Source organism: Nothobranchius furzeri, chromosome 19 (genome assembly GCF_043380555.1).
Source record: "Nothobranchius furzeri strain GRZ-AD chromosome 19, NfurGRZ-RIMD1, whole genome shotgun sequence".
Taxonomy (NCBI): Eukaryota; Metazoa; Chordata; class Actinopteri; order Cyprinodontiformes; family Nothobranchiidae; genus Nothobranchius; species Nothobranchius furzeri.
Genome location: NC_091759.1, coordinates 1,081,813 through 1,103,810, shown reverse-complemented (window position 1 = coordinate 1,103,810; position 21,998 = coordinate 1,081,813). Strand labels below are relative to the sequence as shown.

At 43.1% G+C, this 21,998-nt stretch overlaps 1 protein-coding gene across 4 annotated transcripts in view; it reads left to right on the top strand.

Moving 5' to 3' along the window:
• Window positions 1-21,998, top strand: part of jarid2b (jumonji and AT-rich interaction domain containing 2b) — a 346,573-nt gene that overhangs the window by 278,875 nt on the left and 45,700 nt on the right. For all 4 annotated transcript variants that reach the window (XM_070547377.1, XM_070547378.1, XM_015973765.3 and 1 more), the window contains one exon: window positions 11,521-11,647. In XM_070547377.1, the coding sequence (XP_070403478.1) occupies window positions 11,521-11,647 (127 nt within the window). The remainder of the gene's footprint in view (window positions 1-11,520; window positions 11,648-21,998) is intronic.

The window sequence follows — 21,998 nt, the reverse complement described above, 5'->3', positions numbered from 1 at the left end:
TCTAGTCCCAAGTGGGCTGGACCGGTAAATGAAAAAAAAAAAAAAAACTTCAGATTGTTTTCTTTGTTTTAATACAATCAATATAAAACAAGGCTGGAGCCTGAGGACAGTGTAGTACAAGTACAACACCTGAAGTGTACTTGAAAATTTGAAAAAAATGAAAATATCAACAAATAAAAAAAACATTCCTTAGTGATTCAATGAGCTTACAGATCACATGGCTAGATCAGTTTCATGCAGCACTTAAATTATATTTGACTCATTTTACTTTACATCTTTTAGCTTTCACCAGCACATCAACATCAGAAGTCACATCCTGAGTGGCGGCCAACTTCAGGATGTGATTCAAGTTCTTGTGTGAGCCTTGAGCGCAGCTTTGTTTTATTTGTACTCATTACAGAGAAAACTTGCTCACAAAGATACGTTCATTTTCACTCTACATTGTAAAGTATGAAAATAAAGTTTACACAACCATCTCGCGGGCCGGATTTAACCCGCTTGCGGGCCGGATCCGGCCCGCGGGCCGCATGTTTGCCACCCCTGCTCTAGAGCCTCCCAGTTGGAACTGAAAACCTTCACCGGCGTGTGGAGAACATGCAAAGCCCACACTGAAAGACTCCAGCCAAGACCGATCCGTCATTTCTGACACGTTACATCCAAAAATGGATGTTTATAGATCCGTTACACGTGTTTTATTCTTTATTTTTGGACTGATGCTCCCTTTGAGACATGGTCTGTGTGTGCCACTTTAAAATTATGCCATCAAATGTACTAACTAACCCAAGCTGGAAACTCTGCCTTTGTTCCTTTCATTTAGTCAGAATAAAGAAACTCTGCGTGAGGATTTTGTGGAGTAAATGTTAGGGTTTTGTTGGCAGCTCGTGGAACAAACGATCAAGGAATCTCATTCGTCTTTTGTTGTGGGTCAGCGAGCAGAGAGTTCCAGACTCTGCTGGTTCAGTGTTGCTGCTCAAAGGGGGCCATTGAGCCAAAACGTTTCCCACTTGTTTTCAAAATGCACGCTACTCATCAAAAAGAAGAACTCTGAGGTTGTTCAGTGGCAAAAACAGGAAAGCACGAAGTGTCGGTAGCGTCTTCAAGCTTGGACGTTTCTACCAACCCTAGGGACTCTAGAGACTTCGTGAAACACATGCTCGTAGGAGCCTTTAGCGAGGCATGAAGTAGTTGGGAATCTGGTTCCAGGTGGAAGCTTGATACTGTAGCATTTCCAGGATTTGTGTGTTTTAGTGTGTAAACCTTAAGCAGCAGGAGAAAGGTGAGAGCCCAGGAGGAGGAGCGGTGTGTTTTGAGGTGAGCTGGCCCGCATGTCTTTGTTTGACCCTGGTGTTTTCTGTACACAATGTCCTCAGTCAGCCAGCAGCAACGATTTGACTATAACGAATGAGCCAGGAAGAAAAAGAGCCCAGCTCCTGGTTTTTGTAGTAGGACAGAACCCGGGGGCAGGAAAAGGACAAGAAAGGACTCCTTTAAAGATTTGATGCTTTATTCCCCCCCCCCCCCCCCCCCCCAATGCTTCTTCCACACCTTTTATTTATTCACCGTTTGCATGTGCCGACCGCCCCTCCCTCTCCTCGTGTCTGTCTGGCATCTCATAGTTGCCACTCCAGCGCTCCTCGGGGCCTTTTAAGCCGCTGCGGGTAGCTGACCTTATCGCCTGAATAAAAATGACTCATTAAGAAGCATCGGGGGCCTGTCGCGCTGGGGGTAACGACAGCAGCCCGCGTTGACACAAAAGGGGGCCGGGCTGAATAGATGGGCCCTGCTGTTTCGGAGCAACGTGGGTTAGCCAGGCATAGGAGGGGGCTGTGCGAGCGGCGCGGTTTCCCATTTTGCATAGACGTTGTGGTGAAACTGTCAGCCATTTTGGAGGATCACACTCAGCATGCCGTACATCCTGAATGGGCAGCCCCTGCTGCTTTAGAGGACGGTGGGCTAGAGAGTTTGGGTTTGTGCTTGAGCCATGCATGTGCCGCAGTTTTTAGCCATTATTACAAAACAAACAGCCGTTGTGAGAGAGGGAACGTGCAGGATTATTAACAAACATGAGATGCCCGAAAAACTGGACAAGATGACGAAAAAAAGACGTGTTTCTGCTCTGTGAAGTTTCGAGATGAAACGGTCAAATATTTAGATTCTTCTAGAGTGGAAGTTGTTGCTTTTATTGATTTTAATACTATTCTATAAAAACTTTAGAGCAAGAAATTCAGCAAAACACATCGTTTCAGGAGAAAACAGGGAGAACGTGTACTAAAGAAAATCTGTCCACATAAAAACCGTGTCGGGAACAAGCCAAACCTCTAAACACGTTTCTTCTTCTTTGTGTTTTATGCTGGGCTGGGACCAGCCGCCAAGTAAAATGTTGCCTTTTCCCGCCAAATCACTGATACGTGGAACTTGAAAAGTACAGCCTCAGTTCCAGTTAATTCCCCAAAGTGCCGCCTGGTGAGACTCTCGCCTCACACTTTATCTCTCTGGGTACCGGAGTGTGTACACTCTTCATGTGTGGTTCTGGGAGGCAGTGTTTTAAGGCCAAAAATGAATCTTTGGGCCAAATTAATTCACTCATTCTTGTATAAAAGTCTATAATTTAGTCAAAGGAAGGATTCCTTTACCTTCCAGTTTACAAAACTTACATGTAGAGTTTTATTTGGGTGTTTAAGGGCTTGGGTCGCGGATGTTGGTGACATCTGTGAATAAATGAGAATCAGCAGGTCAGAGATGGACACTAAATGGAAAACAACCATCCTTTTTATATGACGACCGTGCCCCCTCCCCTAATCCAGCCATCCTTCCAGCCTCTTTGCCTCACGCTCTTGGCAGGCGTCCACCTCCGTCGTGCTTCCTGCCTCTCCATCCCTGCATTATTTAACAAATGACATTATGCCCTTGCGCGCCCCGTCTTCCACTCGTTCACCCACGCATCCGTTTTTTTCCCCTCCGCAGCCACATTGCTCCTCTCCTTGTCTCATCCCCATTTCCCTCCACTCGTTCGCCCTTCCGTTTCTCTCTCCCCTGATGCGGGATTTCATTACACATCAATAGGACTCTGGTTACCGCCTTCCCAGCCAGCTCCTTTCTCCTTCCGCCCCCCTGCTGCTCAGCCTCCTCGTTCATGTTATGCATTCTACTCTCGGAAACCCTTCTCTCCATCTCTTTGTTTTCTGTTTTGTCCCTCCCATCTTTTTCTCCATTTGTCCCAACTATCGTTAAAACTGTCCCTCCTGTGTTGCCCTCCGTCGCTGCCCTCCCTTCTGCCCTGTTTCCAACTCTTCCTATTTTGCTCTCCATCTGGCCGAAGCTCGTCTTTGTAGCCGTGTCCCTACCTCACCATCTCCTTCTGCTGTGTTTTCCTGTGCGTCTCCCCTCCAATCCTTTCCTCCCTCTCCATTTTCCTGAGTGCTATTGATGGAGGAGCTGGCTTTTGGCCAGAGAAAAGGTGGGGCCGAAGAGCGAGCTTTCTGTTCGCCCATTTCTCCGACTGTCTCTCTCTTTCTCTTGCTGTCAGTCTGCACATCCCAGAGCTTGCTATTTCTGCCGTTTTCATGCACATCGTGTCCTTCCCTTCATCAGTCAGTCTGCTGTCTGCCTGCATTCCCCGTGCCACCAGCGCCCAGAGTGGCAGCTATAACTTGATGTCAGACCTCTATTCCGCCCTGGTGATGGCATCACAGGACGTAGACGTAGGTATACCGGCACGGTGGAAAGGTTTAAAATAAAAAAGGTCGAATAAAAAGAAACAATACCTGAAAGAGGGATAGTTCAGCTGTTTTATCATGTGAGGGTAAGAGATTGCATCTGTCCTGTCCTTGCCTGCTCTTTCTCCGTAACTGAGTCAGCCCATTACAGGATCCCATCTTTGCCTTTGATGCTCTCGATTGAGGCTTTGAACTCGCTCAAAGCAGATGTTATGTCTCTGAACGGCAAATTGTTGTACGCGTTTGTGGGGAAGTGTCACGCTGCGTTCTTAGGTTCGACTATGAAAGGACAAGCAACACATTCTGGATCAATGTATGGGAATGAGGAGTTTTCCTCAAAGCTCTCAAGCCATTTTAATCATGTATGAGATGTTACTTTAGCAGAGATGTGGATTTTCAGAGGAGTTGTTTTACGTAAGATGGAACAAGAGAGTCGAGCAATGTTTCAATGTAAGTTTTTGATGATATGTAATATTAGAATAAAGTCAAAGTTCAGCTTGTTCGTGTTATGTGTATCTGCTAGCCCTGACCTTTTGGAGACCTCGGATACGGCCCGTTATCGACTTCATAAACCCGTAAGAGCAAATCTATTCAATAATTAGAACTGGGGCTGCAGCTATGGAATATTTTTGTAATCGAGTACTCTATTGAATATTTTATCGATTAATCGAGTACTCTAATAAATTACCCATTTGCGTTTGTAAACCATTATATCAAATAGCATGTTATAAAATATGAAAGACCTCTTAAAATGAGCGAGCAATTGCCAGTTATTCTTCAAGTTTTATTCAAAATTAGTTTTCAAAACATCAGCACTTCAACTTTACTTCACAGTAAACAAATGCGAGCAGCTGCGGCCCAAACAGCGCCAGAACCGCTCACGGCGCATGTGCAAACATGTCTCGCCAGCTATTTCCCTATTAACACACGTTCGTTTTAATTTCTACACTTTTTTTTTCTCACACTAACAAGGGTTGTTGAGAAAGCATGTTTGCCGTGGTTATGTCAAATTATACTGATCACAAAACATTTATGTACTTTCTTTCGTTTTCCTCCGCCACTCATAAATACCCGTGTCCTCCTGCAGCAATCCTGAGGGACAACGGACATCAATAACAACACAGTAAAAAGTCCGACGTGTTGTAAAAACTGCTATTTTTTAGCACATTTTAAGTCAGACGTGTTGCTACCAGATGTACGGTGTGAGCTGAAACTGAGTGCTACAAATGAAAAAGTCGCACATTGTCCGCAGAATATATAGAAATACCGGCTAAAATGCATTATCTTGTAGAGGCTCCGAGTCCGCTTGCAGAAGAGACATTTACATGTGGATGTTTCCTGGTCAGGTTGCAGCATGGAGGATGTGGTATTGTGGTAGACTAAATCCATTTTACAGTATTTACACTGGACTACGTTTACCGCCTTATGGCGTGAAAAATGGTCCCACATCTTTGACATTCTTACAATCTACCAGGACTATCTCAATGATGAATGCTTATGGATTTAGATGTTTCGTGTTGGTGTGTGTGTGTGTGTTTTGTTCAGAATCTCTAGGCTGACGTAGCGAATCTGGTTTGTTATGACTAGGCTACCACGAGGCTTCAGAAGCTGATGACATGAGCCGCCATATTGCCACATACCGTAGATGGAGTCTCCCGTGTAGATCAGGAATTGCCAGGTCCTAAGACCTCGGTTGTACTGGAGCTGGTTGAAACAGCGGTCACAGCACACAACGCCCGTCTGAGGATAACTCCGGTAGTAGTCGGCAGGCGTCAGCAAGTTCACTCTTATTTTGAAGGAACGTTGTCTCGTTGGTATAAACGACGGAAATCTCCAGTATGACAGTTCTCAGCTTAAAATAGGAAGTACAGCTGGCCAGCCTGTACTCCTCTTTGCGGTGATGGATTGAGAGCTGGTTGAAAACAATGTTGAGAGTATGATGTAACTCCTTTGGAGCTCGGATCGAACAGAGCTGATGTCAATGTGGAACTTAACGTGGAACTGAACTTAAAATGGCGTTGGCTTCTTTTATATCTCCCAGTTGTTTATGAAACTTAGTAAACCGGATTGGACTACTTTCATAAACAAACCAGATTCTGCCCTACCACAGACGAAAGTTCTGATTGGTTGAAAACAATGTGTCATGCGTTTCCATGGTAATGTATATCAGTGTGTCTGGTGCAGTCCTGTTTATTCATTTAAACACATAACTCATGACATCTTTATTTCACAGATCATTCACCTGATTATTAATGATCAACAAATGCTTTGATTAGCTTATCACAAATAAAGTACTTTGATTAATCAATGAAAAGCGTTCTTCTTCGGTTCTTCTGTCTCTTCTCCTGGAATGTAAACATCCTGAACCAAGCGTCCGACCTTGGCGATGTTACTGTGTGAAGGGGCAGCTGTTAAGGGCAGACCATTATAAGCTTCCTAACGCTACACCTGTCTTTTTCGCACTCCACCGGGGTCCACGTTGCCCGCCATGGCTAAGAGAAAGTTAAGTTACATTCGTTATTCGCGTGTGCATTCAGTGCAGTGTGTATGTGCGTCACTTATTTTGGTCCAGGTGAAACATGACCCCGGGCGATTGCAAAGCCATGAATTAATTAAACATGAATTAAACGAAGCCTCGAGGCAGAGAATTTGACTCGAGGTTTTTTTGTACTCGAATTATTCGAGGTACTCGTGGAATCGTTTCAGCTCTATTTAGAACAGTGGTTACTCTTATTCTTACATTCCTCGGCCCACCCTGGTGACAGCGATATTAGCCATTTTCATCAGTTCAATCAAATTAGCCCTATAGCACGTCAGCCGCTGCAGCACACGGCGCAGAGCAGTGATGTTTTTGGCCACCTTCAGATTTCATGAGTGTAGTTTCATTCTGTGTTTTTGAAGCTGCAATAGCAAATCTGCTAAACAAGCTAGTTTTTAAACATAAACACTCAACCTTCCCTTCAGGTGTCATCCCCAGGCCATGTCCGCCATATACCAGAACCCTTATAACCAGAGCAAACGGGAGCACTACACACCAATCACCGGTTTCTAGGTCCAAGCGTCTTTTGTTTTCCGTGACTTTAAATTGTGTTTTTCTTTTTGTGACTCTGGTAGTTTGTCCTAAAGTTGCAGTGGTAGCAGCCGTGATCTTCTGTTGCCAAATTCGTAAGCGTGTAATGAGTGGAGGACCCAGGTATTAGACTGACATCCGGATGGTTCAATGGTAGGTTTTGGACTGAGCCGTGTTATTAGCGGACGATTTTAGACAAATGCAAGAGAACCACTTAAATATTATCTCCACAATACATTTATTTCCATACTTTGTTAAAGTGTCGGCTTGTTTTGCAGATTAACCGTTGTATCTTTAAGCATGCCAACACAACACTTAAGCCACATCTGTTTGAAATATGTGTCAAAAGCATGAATAATAAGTGATAGAAGCTGTCCTTTCTACCGTTTACATGCTGACTAGTTTCACATGACCGGAACATATTTGGGTTCGTTCCAGCCTGACAACTTGCACGCTCCGTTACAGCCACAATGTTCTTTTTTAGGAGCCAAGTCTAGTTGGCGTTCGTACATAATGTAGATATCCAGTGAAAACCAGTTGCAAATATGCAAAAATTGTGAGTTGAGTAGGCAAATGCATGGTTTAGATTGGGCAGTGACCATGCAACGCAGATACACACTTGAACACTCTGTTCAACAGTGCTGAAGCATTGTCATACGGTGCAGGTTAGAAGCTGACAGACTGATTCATGACCTGGAGCAATGGCGTGAATTCAGTTTGATTGGTTGGTGCCCGTTCAGTGATCTTTAAGTTGGACTTGACTCACAACGGTGGAAAATTGAGGCATCAAGCCCACAATCCAGTTATGATAATCCTATCAAAGTGGATGAGAGACGTACTCTTTAGACTTGTTCAGTCAGACAACCTTCTGTTTGGTCTAGAAATAATAAAGTTTCAAACAGTAAAAAATAAACATTTTGTCATTGTTTCAATCATATCCTATAGTTGATTCCTGCTCTAGGTGTTGCATTAACATCAATGTTTGGAATGCAGTCAAGACTCCAAAAGACTACATTTCCCCAATAATTAGTCTTTTTAACTTCACGGTGAAACAACTTTACTTCTACTTATTTCCATGACCATATGAGATGCTTGTTATGCTACGTACCTCCAATAACTCCCTCTCGGGGCACCGAGGTTAACGTAGCAAAACGATGGGCTTAGTTAAACATGCCTAAATCTGATTAGGCCCCGCCCCCACTGGAGAGGCTTCTGGGATAGCATGCCCTCACGCTTCTTCAGGAGGGAAGGATTCCAAGTTCCTTTCTGCCCATCCCCCAGATTCCCATCTCTGCCCCTCAAACGGGCACTCAAGTGCAACCAGCATTTGTCAAACAAGTCTTGGGAGGAATCAAAAGGAAGATGGATGGAGAAAGAAGAGAGGGTTGTTGAAATGGGTCTATTCTTGTTTGTTTGCGTTCTCCGGGGACTTTGTGTGTCAGTCATTTTTTGAGCACAATTAAAGTTAATGAGCTGTTTTGTTTGTGCTCTGGTGTGGGTTTCATTAGCAAAACGCTAACTAGAAGTTAAGATGGGACTGTTTGCAGCTTATTCACATTAGGTTTATTGAGTTCCTTCATTGTTTTTATCCCAGCTATACTTGCAAAATAAGGACCCCATGTTGTGTTGGATGGGGAAACCCCACTTTCACCTTTTTTTGGACCTTTTGTGTTCTGCAGTGCAGACATGAACAAAATGGCTGCAAAACGCTTGCCTTACCAATAAATGGTGGTCTAAAGTGTTTCGAATTTCAAGTAAAAGTAACGTTTTGTAAATTTTTAACATCGCTTTGAAACATTTGTCCAGAAATATGTTTTCCACACCTGGTTCATACTCAAACTGTTTTTAGCCGATTAGCCTTCCTGAAAAAAATCCTGTTTTTGAAATCCCCGCCCTTGTGAGACAAAGCTATAACTGAGAACTTCTGGCAGAACTTCCGTGGACAGATTTTGTTACGAGAGAAAACAAATTTTGTCAACATCAAACATTACAATTAAGCCTTTAGTAGATTTTATAATCATGTAATTTGATATTTTGAAACGAACAAGAACGAAAAGTTTAGCAACTGAGATTAGGTGGTCATTATCTCTAAAGGGGAAATGCCCGAGACTGGTGGAGACATGCCGAGGAAAACCAATAACCCAGACTTCTACTGTCCTTTTCAAGCTGTCATTGATGGTGTTTGTGAGTGCTGATGTTTGGTTTACATAGAAACGTGTCCTGCCTTTTGATGAAATGTGTGTATTTTTTTTTTTTTTTTTCAATTTTCTTTTGTTGAGAGGGAGAACTTGAAAAGACTTTAAGGGAAACGGCTGATTCATAAAAGTCCTACAAATGTGAGCTTTTCGTGACAACCCAGCGATAATAAGAGGATGATTCACCCCGGCCCTTAGACGACTCAGCCTTTAGGCTTTTTATTACCAACGTAAAGCGTTGCCAGAGATGCAATAACCTTACTCATCATGGCGGTCCTTCTTAACTCTCTGACCGCAGCGATGTATCTGATGAGTGTACCTCCTCATTCAGGTACTGGCCTGCCCTGACAAATGGTGTTTGTGCAACAAAGAGAGTTTGTATGGGTGTGTGTGTGTGTGTGTGTGTGTGTGTGTGTTCAGTCAGCCCAAAGCAATAAAAGTGTGAAATCATATGTTTTAAATGTCTTTACTTCACAATCATTTATCGTCCTCCTGTCTCCTGCGGAGTCGTTTAATCCCGCTACTCTTCATTCCAGCTTTCCTTGATGAAACTTTGCCCGAACTTGTTCAACGGTAGTAACTTTACTCACGGGGTGAAGCTGAAATCACACTCCTCCTAACGGGTGTATTCTTCTAAAGGATTTGTCTTTTTGACACCCTGTGTTAGTGAACACTGAATCATTGTTGGTGTGACACATTCGTCATCAGTAAAATGGATTTTTTAAAGGTGCGTTGAGACAAATTAGGGATCCGCATCATGACATAAAGCTTGGGACAGAGTTGGACTGTTGTGGGTACCGTGGACACAGAAATCACTCACATTTAAGCTAAAACCAGAACAAACTTCCCACATTAACCCCAGAGATTTGGTGCTCTCGCAGGAGCAGATTTCCAGAGATGTTCAGAACACAAACCTCAGTCGATTAGAATAACGGTCGGTTTCAAACGCCGTACGGGAATTGCGCTGTGTCCATTCCGTAGTCTGTGGGATTCAGACGTGGATGTGAAAGAATCAAAACACAGATTGAAAATGTGCCGACATCAACTAAATAATTGATTGATTGATGATTTACATGAAGAAAACGAGGAGGGATGTTGCCGACGAGAAAAGCCGCTACAGGAGCCCGGATGTCCAAGATGGACGCTTTCCAACAATCACAAAAAACACCTCTGACAAAATCAAGCCCACGATATCCGTTTAGCCTTTTTGTCTCTCCTAAATAACGCCCACTCTCCTCTTTGACCTAATTAGAATTTTCTGTGCTTGTTTTTCTCTACATTTAGAAATCGGTCTAGTTTTGTTCGCGCGAGGTGCTTGTTAAATTTTTAATTGTGGATTCGCTCAGTTGGGAATGTCAGTCGACCAAAAATGATCCACGTCTTCCTCTGCTTCTGGCTTCAACGCGTCACCCGAAACTCGCCTGAGAACAGCAGCAGCCTGTGCTCAGCAGGGGAAATGAATAAGTCCTTTTTCCGTTCCTCCAAAGTTGATCCCTGTGATGCTGTAGGAAATATGACAGTACAGGATACAAACCATCCCTATTTTTGGGAATTAGCTGTTTTAGATTTTCTGCCGTTTCGGCACCGACTGCAGACGTGCTTGATCCTTAAAGAGCAAGTCACCCCCAAATAAACATTTTTTTTGCTGATAAACTAAATAAACGAGTGTCTAATCGTGCTGCAGACACGTGTCGTCAACTGCTGCTGACAGCAAATTCACACCTTCCATTAGAGCAAGCCTCTGATTGGTGGGTAGAATCAGCCCACATGGGCTTAAAGAGCAAGTCACCCCCAAATCAGCTTTTTTCCCCTGATAAACTATATAAATGCGTGTCTAATCGTGCTGCAGACACGTGTAGTCAATAGTTTAGCACTTAAGTGCATTTTAGTTAAAATTTAAATATTCTGCCTAAAACTGTCAGTGTTGTGCCGTCGTCGGGTAAAAACTCTTCACTGCAGTTGAATTTAAATCTGCCACCGCTATTGGCTAAGAAGTATGCTATGATGTAAACTGGTACATTATGATGTCACAATGCTGTCGTGAGCCTGAGTGTGTGTGTATTTGTTAGCGGCTCCGCCCTCTCGGTCTGCCAGGCAACAGCATTTGTTACATTTTTCAAACATGAAGTGGGAGTGGAGTTAGACTCTGGTAGGGGGTGACTTGCTCTTTAAGCTCTGTGTGTTTTGAAAGGTCTGAACTAGATGTACCTTCTCTGTTCACGAGCATCTCTTTGTTTTTATACGTTCTCTACTTCGTCAAACAGAGCTACAATAATCCTGTGAGAAGAGATCTTCACCGTCTTTATCCCACCCACATCACTGCATCAAATCGAAAAGCACAACGGTTTATTAACACTGTCAGATGAAAACAGTTTATTCCCCAAAGACGTACGACGTATATTAAACTTTATTAGATCCCTGGAACGTTTATGTGACAGAGAGTAATGTCTGATGAAGTGAGTTTCCCAAACAAGTGGGCGGTGAATATATATCGTGTGATTTGATCTTTTTGTTTTTTTGGGGGGCTTTGTGTTTTCAGGTTCCATGGCCAACGGGCAGCTGAATGGCTCGGGGTCAAAGGGCAGCCACAAAGAAGATGGGTCCTTGCGCTCTCAGGGCTTGCATGGGAGCAACAAATACGGCGAGGACAGTCCTGCAAAAAAGAGGCAAGTGTGTTCTCGTCGGCTGTTCTGACAGAGCAAAACGTTGATGTGTGTTCGTAATCTTCCGCAACAAATGAACTGATGGATGTTCATCACATCAAGTTTTTCTTTTACTGCCGTCTAATTCTAGAAATATTTTGGGAAATAATGCTTTAAAATATATTAAATTGATGAGTCACACTGTTGTTAAAATAAATGTATGATGATCTGACGGCGTGCAGCGATTGGACTGGTTATAAAAACACATTTGCTTTTTCTCTCGTGTGTATTTCTTCTGCTGCTGCCGAGTCTTGGATTCTGATGAAACTTGGAGATATGAACAGATTGTGTAGTTATTATCACTTGTCCTGAATGTTTTCTGAGTTTTCTCACGACGACTTTTACGTTCTTGTCATTCGCGTTCCTTTTTCCTCCACGACTGGTTCTTTATGTAATTTAGTAGCTCCCTTTAAGCATAACTCCTGTATATTCTGTGTTTTAGCGTTGGCGGGAGATATCGATTCATGTTTCAGTGCAACAGTTTATTGCTCTGATTTATATACCAGTCGTTCACACTTTATCATGTTTTCCTCCTGCCTCCTCAGTTTTCTTCCTCTTCTTTCACTTTTAAACGCTTCAGAAACAGACTTGCATTGAGTTTTAGCGACTCGTTATTCAAGTCAACAAATGTGTGCAAACCGTTGAATTGCTGCACTCCTGTTTGCTCAATGCAGCTTTGAATTATTAGTAATTAGCCACAAATAACAACTTTTCAAGGATGTTGAAATAAATGAAGAACTGAAGTTGTTGCGTTTAAAAACAATAGGCGGTTAATTTCCTGCTTGTAGTTTTTTTTTATGACTAAATGATTGATTTTGTCTGAAAAATGGCTTTTATCTCCCGAGAGGTTCTTTAAAAATCCCCGCTCTCATTGACAGACGTTATTGAAAAACGATAGACTGTGTAGAAAATAACCGGCTTTCATTGTGAATTACAATAAATAATAAATAAATTATATCTAACTGGGTCGGAGAGGTGAAACTCTTGTTAGCTTTACATTGTTCATGTTATTTTATGCAGCGTATTTGTTTTCCTTATTTTCTCCCCCGAAGCACACGGCTGCTGTCGGTGGCAGGTGTGTGTGTGTGTGGTTTTGTTCTACCGCTGGCCCCTCACACACATTAATAAGGCATCCAAACATCAGTGTAAAGCTAGAGGGGGGAGTCTGGGTGAGAGGAGTGTGTGTGTGTGTGTGGGTGGGGGGGGGGGGGTGTCTGGACTGCAGCAGATGTCTCTCTGTAATGAGCATACTGGCTCCATTCACTGCGTGTCAAGCACCTGCCCGAGTCCTTGCTGTCATCCGATACTGTTGCTGGAAAATCTCGGCACGGTCGTTACGGCGTTCGTCTACCTGGCTTTGGAACAGGTGTCCTTGCCACCGACTCATGTTAGGTCCTCCGGAGGCTGTAATTAAACACAGGAGAACATTCTGTGGTTTGGGCATCACAATTCATAGAATGCTCTTCATGTTAAACGAAGAAAAGAGAGCAGGAAAATTGGGAAATTTGTTTTTCCCGCTCATTCAAATGGAAAAAGCTTATTGCACAACATCGTAGCGCGAATTCTTGACTGAAAACAACAGAGAGGCGGAACTTCAAACTACTAAAATTACAAAACAAATCCTGAAAAATGTTGAATATATTAGCTTAATACTAAATTTGTTTATTTTATAGTATTATTGATTAGCTATAATTTATAGTCACCATTTGTTAGCCTAGTGAACTAGACCAAAATCTTGCTTTGCAAAGTTTGGTCTAGGAACGCTCCATTCTGGCTGGCCAATCACAGCGCTGTGATTGGTCCACAGTGGTCGGCCAATCATGGTGCTGTATTGGCTTTGTGGGCCAATCAAGGCCCTCTATTCATCTGGTGGGCGGGATGATGCGACGGAGTTGCATAATAAATGCAACAAGATGGCGACAGCTTTGACATAAATTATTTGGACTATTTGGACTTGAGCTTTATTAGAATCAGGAGCAGATAGATTTATTTAAGTCCTTTATTTAGAAAGAGGATGTATTTTCATCCTTCAACAGTGGACTCCTCCTGGACGCCTCCCTGGTGAGGTTTTCTGGGCACGTCCAGCCGGGAGGAGAAGAGGGAAGTCTGAGCCTCCCTGCTTAGGCGGCTGCCCCCGCGACCCGACCCTGGATAAGCTGCCGTAAATGGATAGATAGATGGAGGAGTTGGAGCTCAGTAAAGAACATACACACTGACTAGAACAGCATTATAAAACAAACTGGTGATATTAGGGCATTCTGTTACAAGTTTAATAAAACAAACTCGCTGATCTGTGTGGATAAACTGTCTCCTTAGACCAGGCGTGGGGAACCCTGGTCCTCGAGGACCGGTACCCTGCACGTCTTTGCTCCAACACTTCTGACTCGGTGGTTGATTCACCTGTTCAGCAGCTCGTCAAGCTCTGCAGAAGCCTGCTCATCACCTGCTGATTGTTGAAGCAGGGTTGAAACGAAAATATGCTGGGTAGCGGCCCTCGATGGACCAGGGTTCTCCACCCCTGCCTTAGACTGCGATCCTTTTCAAAAGAATCCGTTGACAGAAACCCGACTATTTTATGATTTTTAATGCTTATTGTGGTAAAATGACAATCATACCAAACAGAAAATAGTATTTGAAACATGTAGATTATTGGTGTGTCACTAGAGATGCATGATATATCGGCATCAATGTCAGAATTGGTCCGATAAATAAAATATTATCAACCAATGTTTTTTCCATCTTGTTTCCATTTGTTTGTCTGTTTCAGAGGGTGAGGGGGGTGGTGTGTAATTGTTTAGTCACGTGACAGTGATTGTAATTATCTCTTAAGCGTAAATGTGTGTGTTGTGTGTACATAATAACATAAATTCACCTTTAATAATTTTCATTCTATACAAAATCTGCTGATTTTAGAAGCATTAATGTCAGTATATCGTTATCGGCAAATACCGGTTATTCTCCAAAGCAGCGATATTAATATTGGTATCAGCACTATGGCTGTAGCGAAGCCTCGACGACGTCGACGGCTCGATTCTAAAAGTTTGTCGACGTCAGATCCGGAAGTCGACGCACCGCGCCCACTTGTTGCATCCCCAGGAGTTTGTAAATAGAGGAGGAATCTGCCTGTTTTTCCTCTAGTTCGCCCTCTTCTCCGCCTTCACTAACATCTCCGCCAAATACCGAAGACCCGGAACAATGCCCGTCCACTACTAGATTATTTTCCTGTTTTGCCCGCCTTCGTCTCCCGGCAACGGACAACTTCCGGGGTCAGATGCGCTGCTTCGTCTCTACCGCAGATGTAGGAAATCACCAGGAGCGCTTCTCCCTTCATTAAGGAGCTTCTTTCAGACATTAGGAGAGCTGTTTTGGTGGTAGCAGTCTCTCCTCCGTGCTAGTCTGTTTGCTGCTGGGTGTTTTTGGTTTATTTAAACTTGGTAACTTGAACTTAACGCTGGTAAAGCTACTGTTAGCGTTCTCGCTAACAGCTTCTTGCTGTTACGTTTTGGTTTAGAGTTAATCTTTTTTTGTGGTGTAGATCTCCCTTTTATTACATTTAGAGTGTTGTGGGTTTTCGGTTTAGTTTAAAATAACACCTTGAGTTTGGTTTAACCACCCAGTTTAGAGTTTGGACCTTTGGAGATCCTTATTTTGGTCCAGAACCCAGTAATCTTTGCCCAGTGGGACATCCCGACTTATTTGTACTTTTGTTTTAATTCCCCACAGGCAGAATTAGTTTTATTATTCCCAACGTGTGGATGGAAAGATTTATGTTTTTTTGTAGTTGTAAATAAACCTGATCATCATTTTAACTTTTAAATCCCGCGTTATTGTCCCTTCCTTTTTGCACACGAGCCAAACTCCCCAGGAAGGGTCGTAACACCACTCGCCTCACACACATAAGTGACCAAAACAAAGCAGCATGGAGACACTCCGTCTTCTACCACCTCTCAGGCAGCAGCCTGCACTCCCAAGTTCTACACATCACCAGAACATAACCAACCAACACAATAAAAGCAGTGTTATACAAAATGGAAGGCCTGTAGTGTTTATTCTCTTACAGTAACAATTTATCAATTTTTTTGTGGAATTTATTTGAGATTTTCTGGTTTTTGTTAATTGTGCAATAGAAAAATAATCATTAGATTAATTGTCTAAATAGTCATTAGAATAGTCGACTATTCGATAAAATAATCGTCAGAATAATCGTTTTAAAAATAATCGTTTACCCCCAGCCCTAATCAGCACAGAAAGCTCATATCGGTACTCTCTCACGCACGCACGCACGCACACGCACACACACACACACACACACACACACACACACACACACACACACACACACACACAGACACAGACACAGACACACACACACACACACACACACACACACACACACACACACACACACACACACACACACACACACAGAGCCCCTAATTGGGATTTAGAAACCGTGACCCCACTAATATACAGGTGTTGGAGAGATAAATTAAACCACATAAATAATCCTAATTTCACTAATAAAAGCATGATGTTAATCTGAGTTTAGGATTACCATTCAGCAGAGGCTCTCATTACTTCACACAAAACCCCACAAGACTGAAGAAAGCCTTTCTATCTGCTGCGAACGAAAGAAGTGGAGCCAGTGAATGGCAATGCCTTAGTGCCTTTAAACAAAAGTGGGGGCTTTTGTGTGCACGTGTGCATTTTGTATGTGAATGATGACTTTTGTGTCCTGGCGTGGTGGGACTGCACCGTCCCTTAACAGGCCTGACTGTTATGATGCCAGGAGTTTGTTCCACTTCTGGCAGTGGACGAAACAGAAGATGAGGGGAGCTGTGGCGTAGCGCCGTGTCCGGCTCTGAGAGCAGAACAAGAAAAGTTTGTGTGAAAAAGATGAAGGGATCAAGTGCAGACTGGGTGGGGCAGCAGGGATGGGAGGACAGGTGCGAGCCGATTATTTAGTATTTTTGGCAGGAAGCGGTTCCCTTTTAGAAGTCTTTGAGATCCTCTCTGTGTTTGCCTTCCCATGCGCCTGAGATGGTAGAGACTGGCAGCACATACCGGCAAACACGCCAGCTCATTGTAGGCTTCCCTTTACCAGCATGACCGTATTACACACACACACACACACACACACACCCCTCAACATTCTCGTTCCTCTTCAGTTTTACATCTATATTAAATGTTCTCGTCCCTAAACGTGAACGTTAATTTATTAGATTTTCGTTTCAAGCGTTAGTCACGCAGCCCCGTCAGTTCACACTTAGTCAGCATCTCAAAAAATCAACGTGAGTCACAGATAGTCATTGGTGTTTTAATTATGCATTACTGCCGTTGTCGAGTACACTCAATAGCTTCTGTTTTTAATGAACGACGAAAACATTTCTGGGGTTTAAAGCTGCATTGACTATGTTTACATGCAGCCAATATCCGGGTTATGATCGGGTTAAGGTCGGTGTTCGGGTTTCTGAGTTGATCAGAATAACCCGTTTACAAGCATAAATAGAAAGAGTTACCCCTAACTTGCATAACCCGATTTAAATGCAGACGTTGGGGTAGCATCAGGACGTATGGACTACATCCAGACGCAATGTGCGTCATTTCCGGTTCTTCTTGTTCTGGTATCCATGAAAACAACTACATGTTTCCCAGTTCGGAAGCGATAGCGACCGCGTTTGTTTGCGCTTTAGTTTCCTCATCACTCAAAGTGTGGTGCTGTGCCGCGACTCGCCATTTTGCTCCCAACTTGTTGTTTACTTCCGGTGTTCTGGCGCGTACAAGACGTCTCGCTACTCAAAAGACCAAGATTCCTTGTGAACAGATCATGCGCAGAACACACGCTTTGATGGGGATATCCCGGTATGCGTTTACACGACCAAACATTCAGGTTAGAAAAGGGTTACCCCAGGTGTAGTACCCGGGTTTTTAAAAACCCGGTTATGAGCATATCCGGGTTTTTGGCGGTGTTTACATGGACCTGCGGAACCGGGTTATTGTGAATATTCGGGTTTTAAAAGGGTTACTGGCTGAATGGCAAATGTGCAAACAAGCTAGCTTTTAAATGCAAACACAGTCACAGAACCCTCACTCCTGCTGTCAGGTATCATTCCTGATCCACCTCTGCCGGATCCAGAACCCACATTGTCACAGGAAACGGGATGGTGTCTTTTTTTTTTTAGGTCCAGACGTCCTTTGTTGTCCGTGACTTCAAACGGGACTCTGGTAGTTAGTCCTAAAGTTGAAGTTTTAGCAGCCGGCTGTTTCTCCTCTGATATTATTGAGCGGTTGTTGCAACATGCGTGAGCGCGTAATGAATGGAGGACCGACCAAGTACATGCAGAAGGGTGGAGGTTCAGAGACAGACAACCGGATATCTAATGGTCAGTCTGAGTCGTGGTAATGGCTGAGGTTTTTATTCTGCAAAAAATAATTTCTAAGAAAGAAGTAGAAATTTTCAGTTTTAAACATTTTATTGTATTTTTCTAAAAAGGAAATAAATTCTCTAGAAAAATAGCATTACTTTAAATGAGGTCAAAATGGTTAAATATGATCTAAATTTTCTTGTTTTGAGGAAAATAAGTTAAGCAAAAGTTTTGCATAGCTAGAAATCTTAAAACTAAGAAAATAATCAAATTTTACGATTACTAGCTATTTTTTTTATTTCTAGCCAAGTAATGCTATTTTTCTACAGAATAATTTGTCTTTTTAGAAAATGTGCAAAACATTTTTTTTTCACAATAAATAAAAATCTATGCTATGTTGGAATGTTACTAAGAAGCACGAAAAAAAGGCTTTACACGAACTTGTTTAGCCAGTTTGCCATTGCAGCTGTAAATAGTTTTATTCTGTCTTTTTGGCTCTTTATTATTTTTATTCCCTTTCCAACAAGATAAATTAAGAGAGTTTATATTTTGATGCCTGTTTTATTGAGTTCAGTTTCTCTAATGCTAGAGGATGTAAAACGAACCTCTTATTAATCCTCAACAGTTATTTAATCACATGTTCAGCTTTTGAAAATAAATCTTTACGTCAAAATTTGGGGCAGCAGCAGCTCAGGTGGTAGAGCGGGTTGCCTCATGATCGGAGGGTCATGGATTCGATTCCAGCTCCCGCCAGGGGTATCCTGCTGTTGTGTCCTTGGGCAAGACACTTCACCCAACTTGCCTGTGTTAGTGGTGGTCAGAGGGGCCGACGGCGCCAAATGGCAGCCTCGCCTCTGTCAGACCTCCCCAGGGCGGCTGTGGCTACAAGTAGCTTACCATCACTAGCAGTGTGTGAATGTGCGAGTGTGTGAAAGCGTCTTTGGGTGTCTAGAAAAGCGCTATATAAGTTCAATGCATAATAATAAAATTAATCATCTGATATCTTCAAATCTCACTTAAAAGTACCAGAGAGCATCAAAGAGCGACAAAAACAGTGATTTGTTTCATATCCTGATAAATATCGAAGTCGACCAATATGAAAATTATAGTGATATACCATGAGACCTTGTTCAGTAATCAAGCAGTGCAAACCTCGAAGGCACCGCTGAAGTGTGGTTCCACACATCACGAGCTGAGTGGCCCTCAGACTTCCTAGCTTGTCTTCTGCGTCTCCTCACTTCTCCTCTTTCATCCCCTTTTTTTGTTTTTGTCTTTTTTCCTTCCTCACTTCAGCGAACCCCAGTTTTGGCTGTCTTTGAATCCTTTCTCTCTGTTGTCGGTGCCAAGATACACACTCAGCTGCCGCTGGTTGTTTTTTTTCCTACTTAATGAATGCCAAGTGTACACACACACACACACACACACACACACACACACACACACACACACACCCTTGTCTAGCATAACCAATGACTCTTGTCAGTAATGCATAATCACCGTTTCCATTTATGAAGGATTACGTGCATGCACAAACACACACACACACACACACACACACACACACACACACACACACACACAATGTTTTAGAGCTAATAAGTTCCTTAAAGTGTGTATTGATTTGTTTTAGATGCCACTGTGAGAAAAAGAATATGCTGCACAAACACCTTGCTGTACTAACAGCACATAATGGGAGCATGAATATAGAGAGCTGATGTAAACACACACACACACACACACACACACACACCACACACACACACACACACACACACACACACACACACACACACACACACAGACCGACTGTTTTATGAGGACTCAGACCCACGCTCATCCAGGAATAAATGTAAAGGAGAAAGCTGAGTGGTAGGTGAACGCAGCTTTTAGTCTATTAGAATTTCACCCTCGGTGCTTTGTCAGACAGCATCTCGAGATACTTTTAAAGCTGATACCAACTCAGTAAATCCCACCTTTGCTTTTCCACCGAGGTCTAAGAGGTCTTCCTGTTTCTCCCACTCTCATTTTTCTCTGACGATTACTTGCATGTCGGCACCGGTCTCCAAAGTCTCGTATAAACTCTCCGTTTATTATTTGTCTGTCTGTCTTGCTACTAAAACGGCCGCATAAGGAGGGTTTTCCATTCACCTCGCTGCTCTCGGCAAACAAAACCACCGCTATAATCAGAGTTTATTATAACGCGATGAAACCTTCATAGGTTTTGTTCATTTTATATGCTGTAGCTGAGGACCTGATCTTTTATAATCTCCTATAACCCTAAATAGGTTTTCAGTATGCTGCAGTATTATTGGCCTTTTCGACAAGATGGCTTTAATTTACATTCATACCTGCAAACTTGTTGCTTTTCGGCAAAAATCGCCGTTTCAGAAGCCAAATGTTCAACTGAATCGTGTAGATCCGAAGAGTTTTTTTGGGGGGGGGGGGGGGGTCTTCTGTCAGGTTTCAGTCACTCTTTTGGAAATCAGTCAGAGAAAGGAGAGGGGACTCCTCTTGTACACAAACAATCTTTGTACTAGTGTGTCAGTCACGTGTCATCATTGGACCAATCACAGTCAGAGACGGCATGCTGCCGACGATGAGGCTGAGCGGCACTCAGAGGGCGTATGAGTGCTGTCGCTATAACTTCCCGCAGCGGTTTTGAGCTTAGTTTGTCAAATAGAAGAAAATCACCACTAAATAACAGGTTTCTATCAAGGACTTGAGCAGATTTACCTTTATAGGTTTTCCCCGAGGCTGGTTGTGGTTTTTTTTTTTGTTTTGTTTTGTTTTGTTTAGCTGAGTTCGGAGTAAACACCACCAGTTTTTATTAGTAACATAAATACAATTTCTGGTAAGAAATGGCCACCAGCATGCTACAGCCGTACTCGTTTAAAACAAACCCTTGTCAATGGATCTGGCCTCCATTGTAGTTGTCACCTTTTTCACGTCCTCCAAGTTTGCAGGTATGTATATATCACATTTCCCACACAAAGGCAACGCGATGTGCTTTACAGCATGTTGCAGCCAGCCACAAGGAGGCTCGTTTAGAGTTTCAACTTCTACGTCGCATTCTTGTCTCATAACTAAACAATCCCCTTTCATTTAGCTGAATTTAAACTCGACTCGTCTTTCCCTCTGGGGTTGTGTTCATATAAATGACCTACTCAGAACCTTTAAGTTTAGCTTTGATTCTGACTAAAGCACACACAGAAAACAGCTCAAACTACCTCGTTATTAAATACGTTCTTAATTTACCGTTTCACCTTTGATGGATGGTAATGAGGCTTCACTTTAAAGCCGTCTCTCTCAGTATCTCCCCAAGTTTTCCAAAAGCCTTTTTTAACCTGTCCTGGCAGCTGAAGCAGACAGTGGTTGGTCCTGGTGCCAGAAAAGAGCAGTTTTACTCTACAGCAAGAGGGATGTACCCAGAAGCCTTTATTATGTTGGTTGCATGTTAGACCGTGCAGGCTTGCGTACCAGAGTGGACAGGCAGGGAGAAAAGAGACACTTTTCAAAAGTTAACATTCAGAACTATTGAGTATACGAGTTAGGGGTGGGAATTGATACGTTTTTATCAATATCAATGGCATTGTCGATTATGTCTATCGATCCAATTCCCTTATCAGTTCCAGAGTCGTTAAACCGGTGGCAAAAAACTACTTGCGCACGGCTCCTGCAATATAACTGTCAGTTGCCTGGGTGGAGGTGGGGTCTCTGCCCTCCCTGCCCTGGGCGCTCTGTGTCGGTGCTTCGGCTGCTCCTGTGGATCTGCTGCTGTCGGGGCAGATGGCTCCCCTGATGGCGTTTTCTTATCTTAGCTGGTCTGGCTCATCTGAACTCAGTCCATTGTGGTTTTTCCATTTGGGGGGGGGGGGGCTGTGTGTGTGTGCCGGAGGATGAGTGTCGTGAAGGGGTTTTTATTGTCAGACTGTTTTTTAAAATTCTGGGGA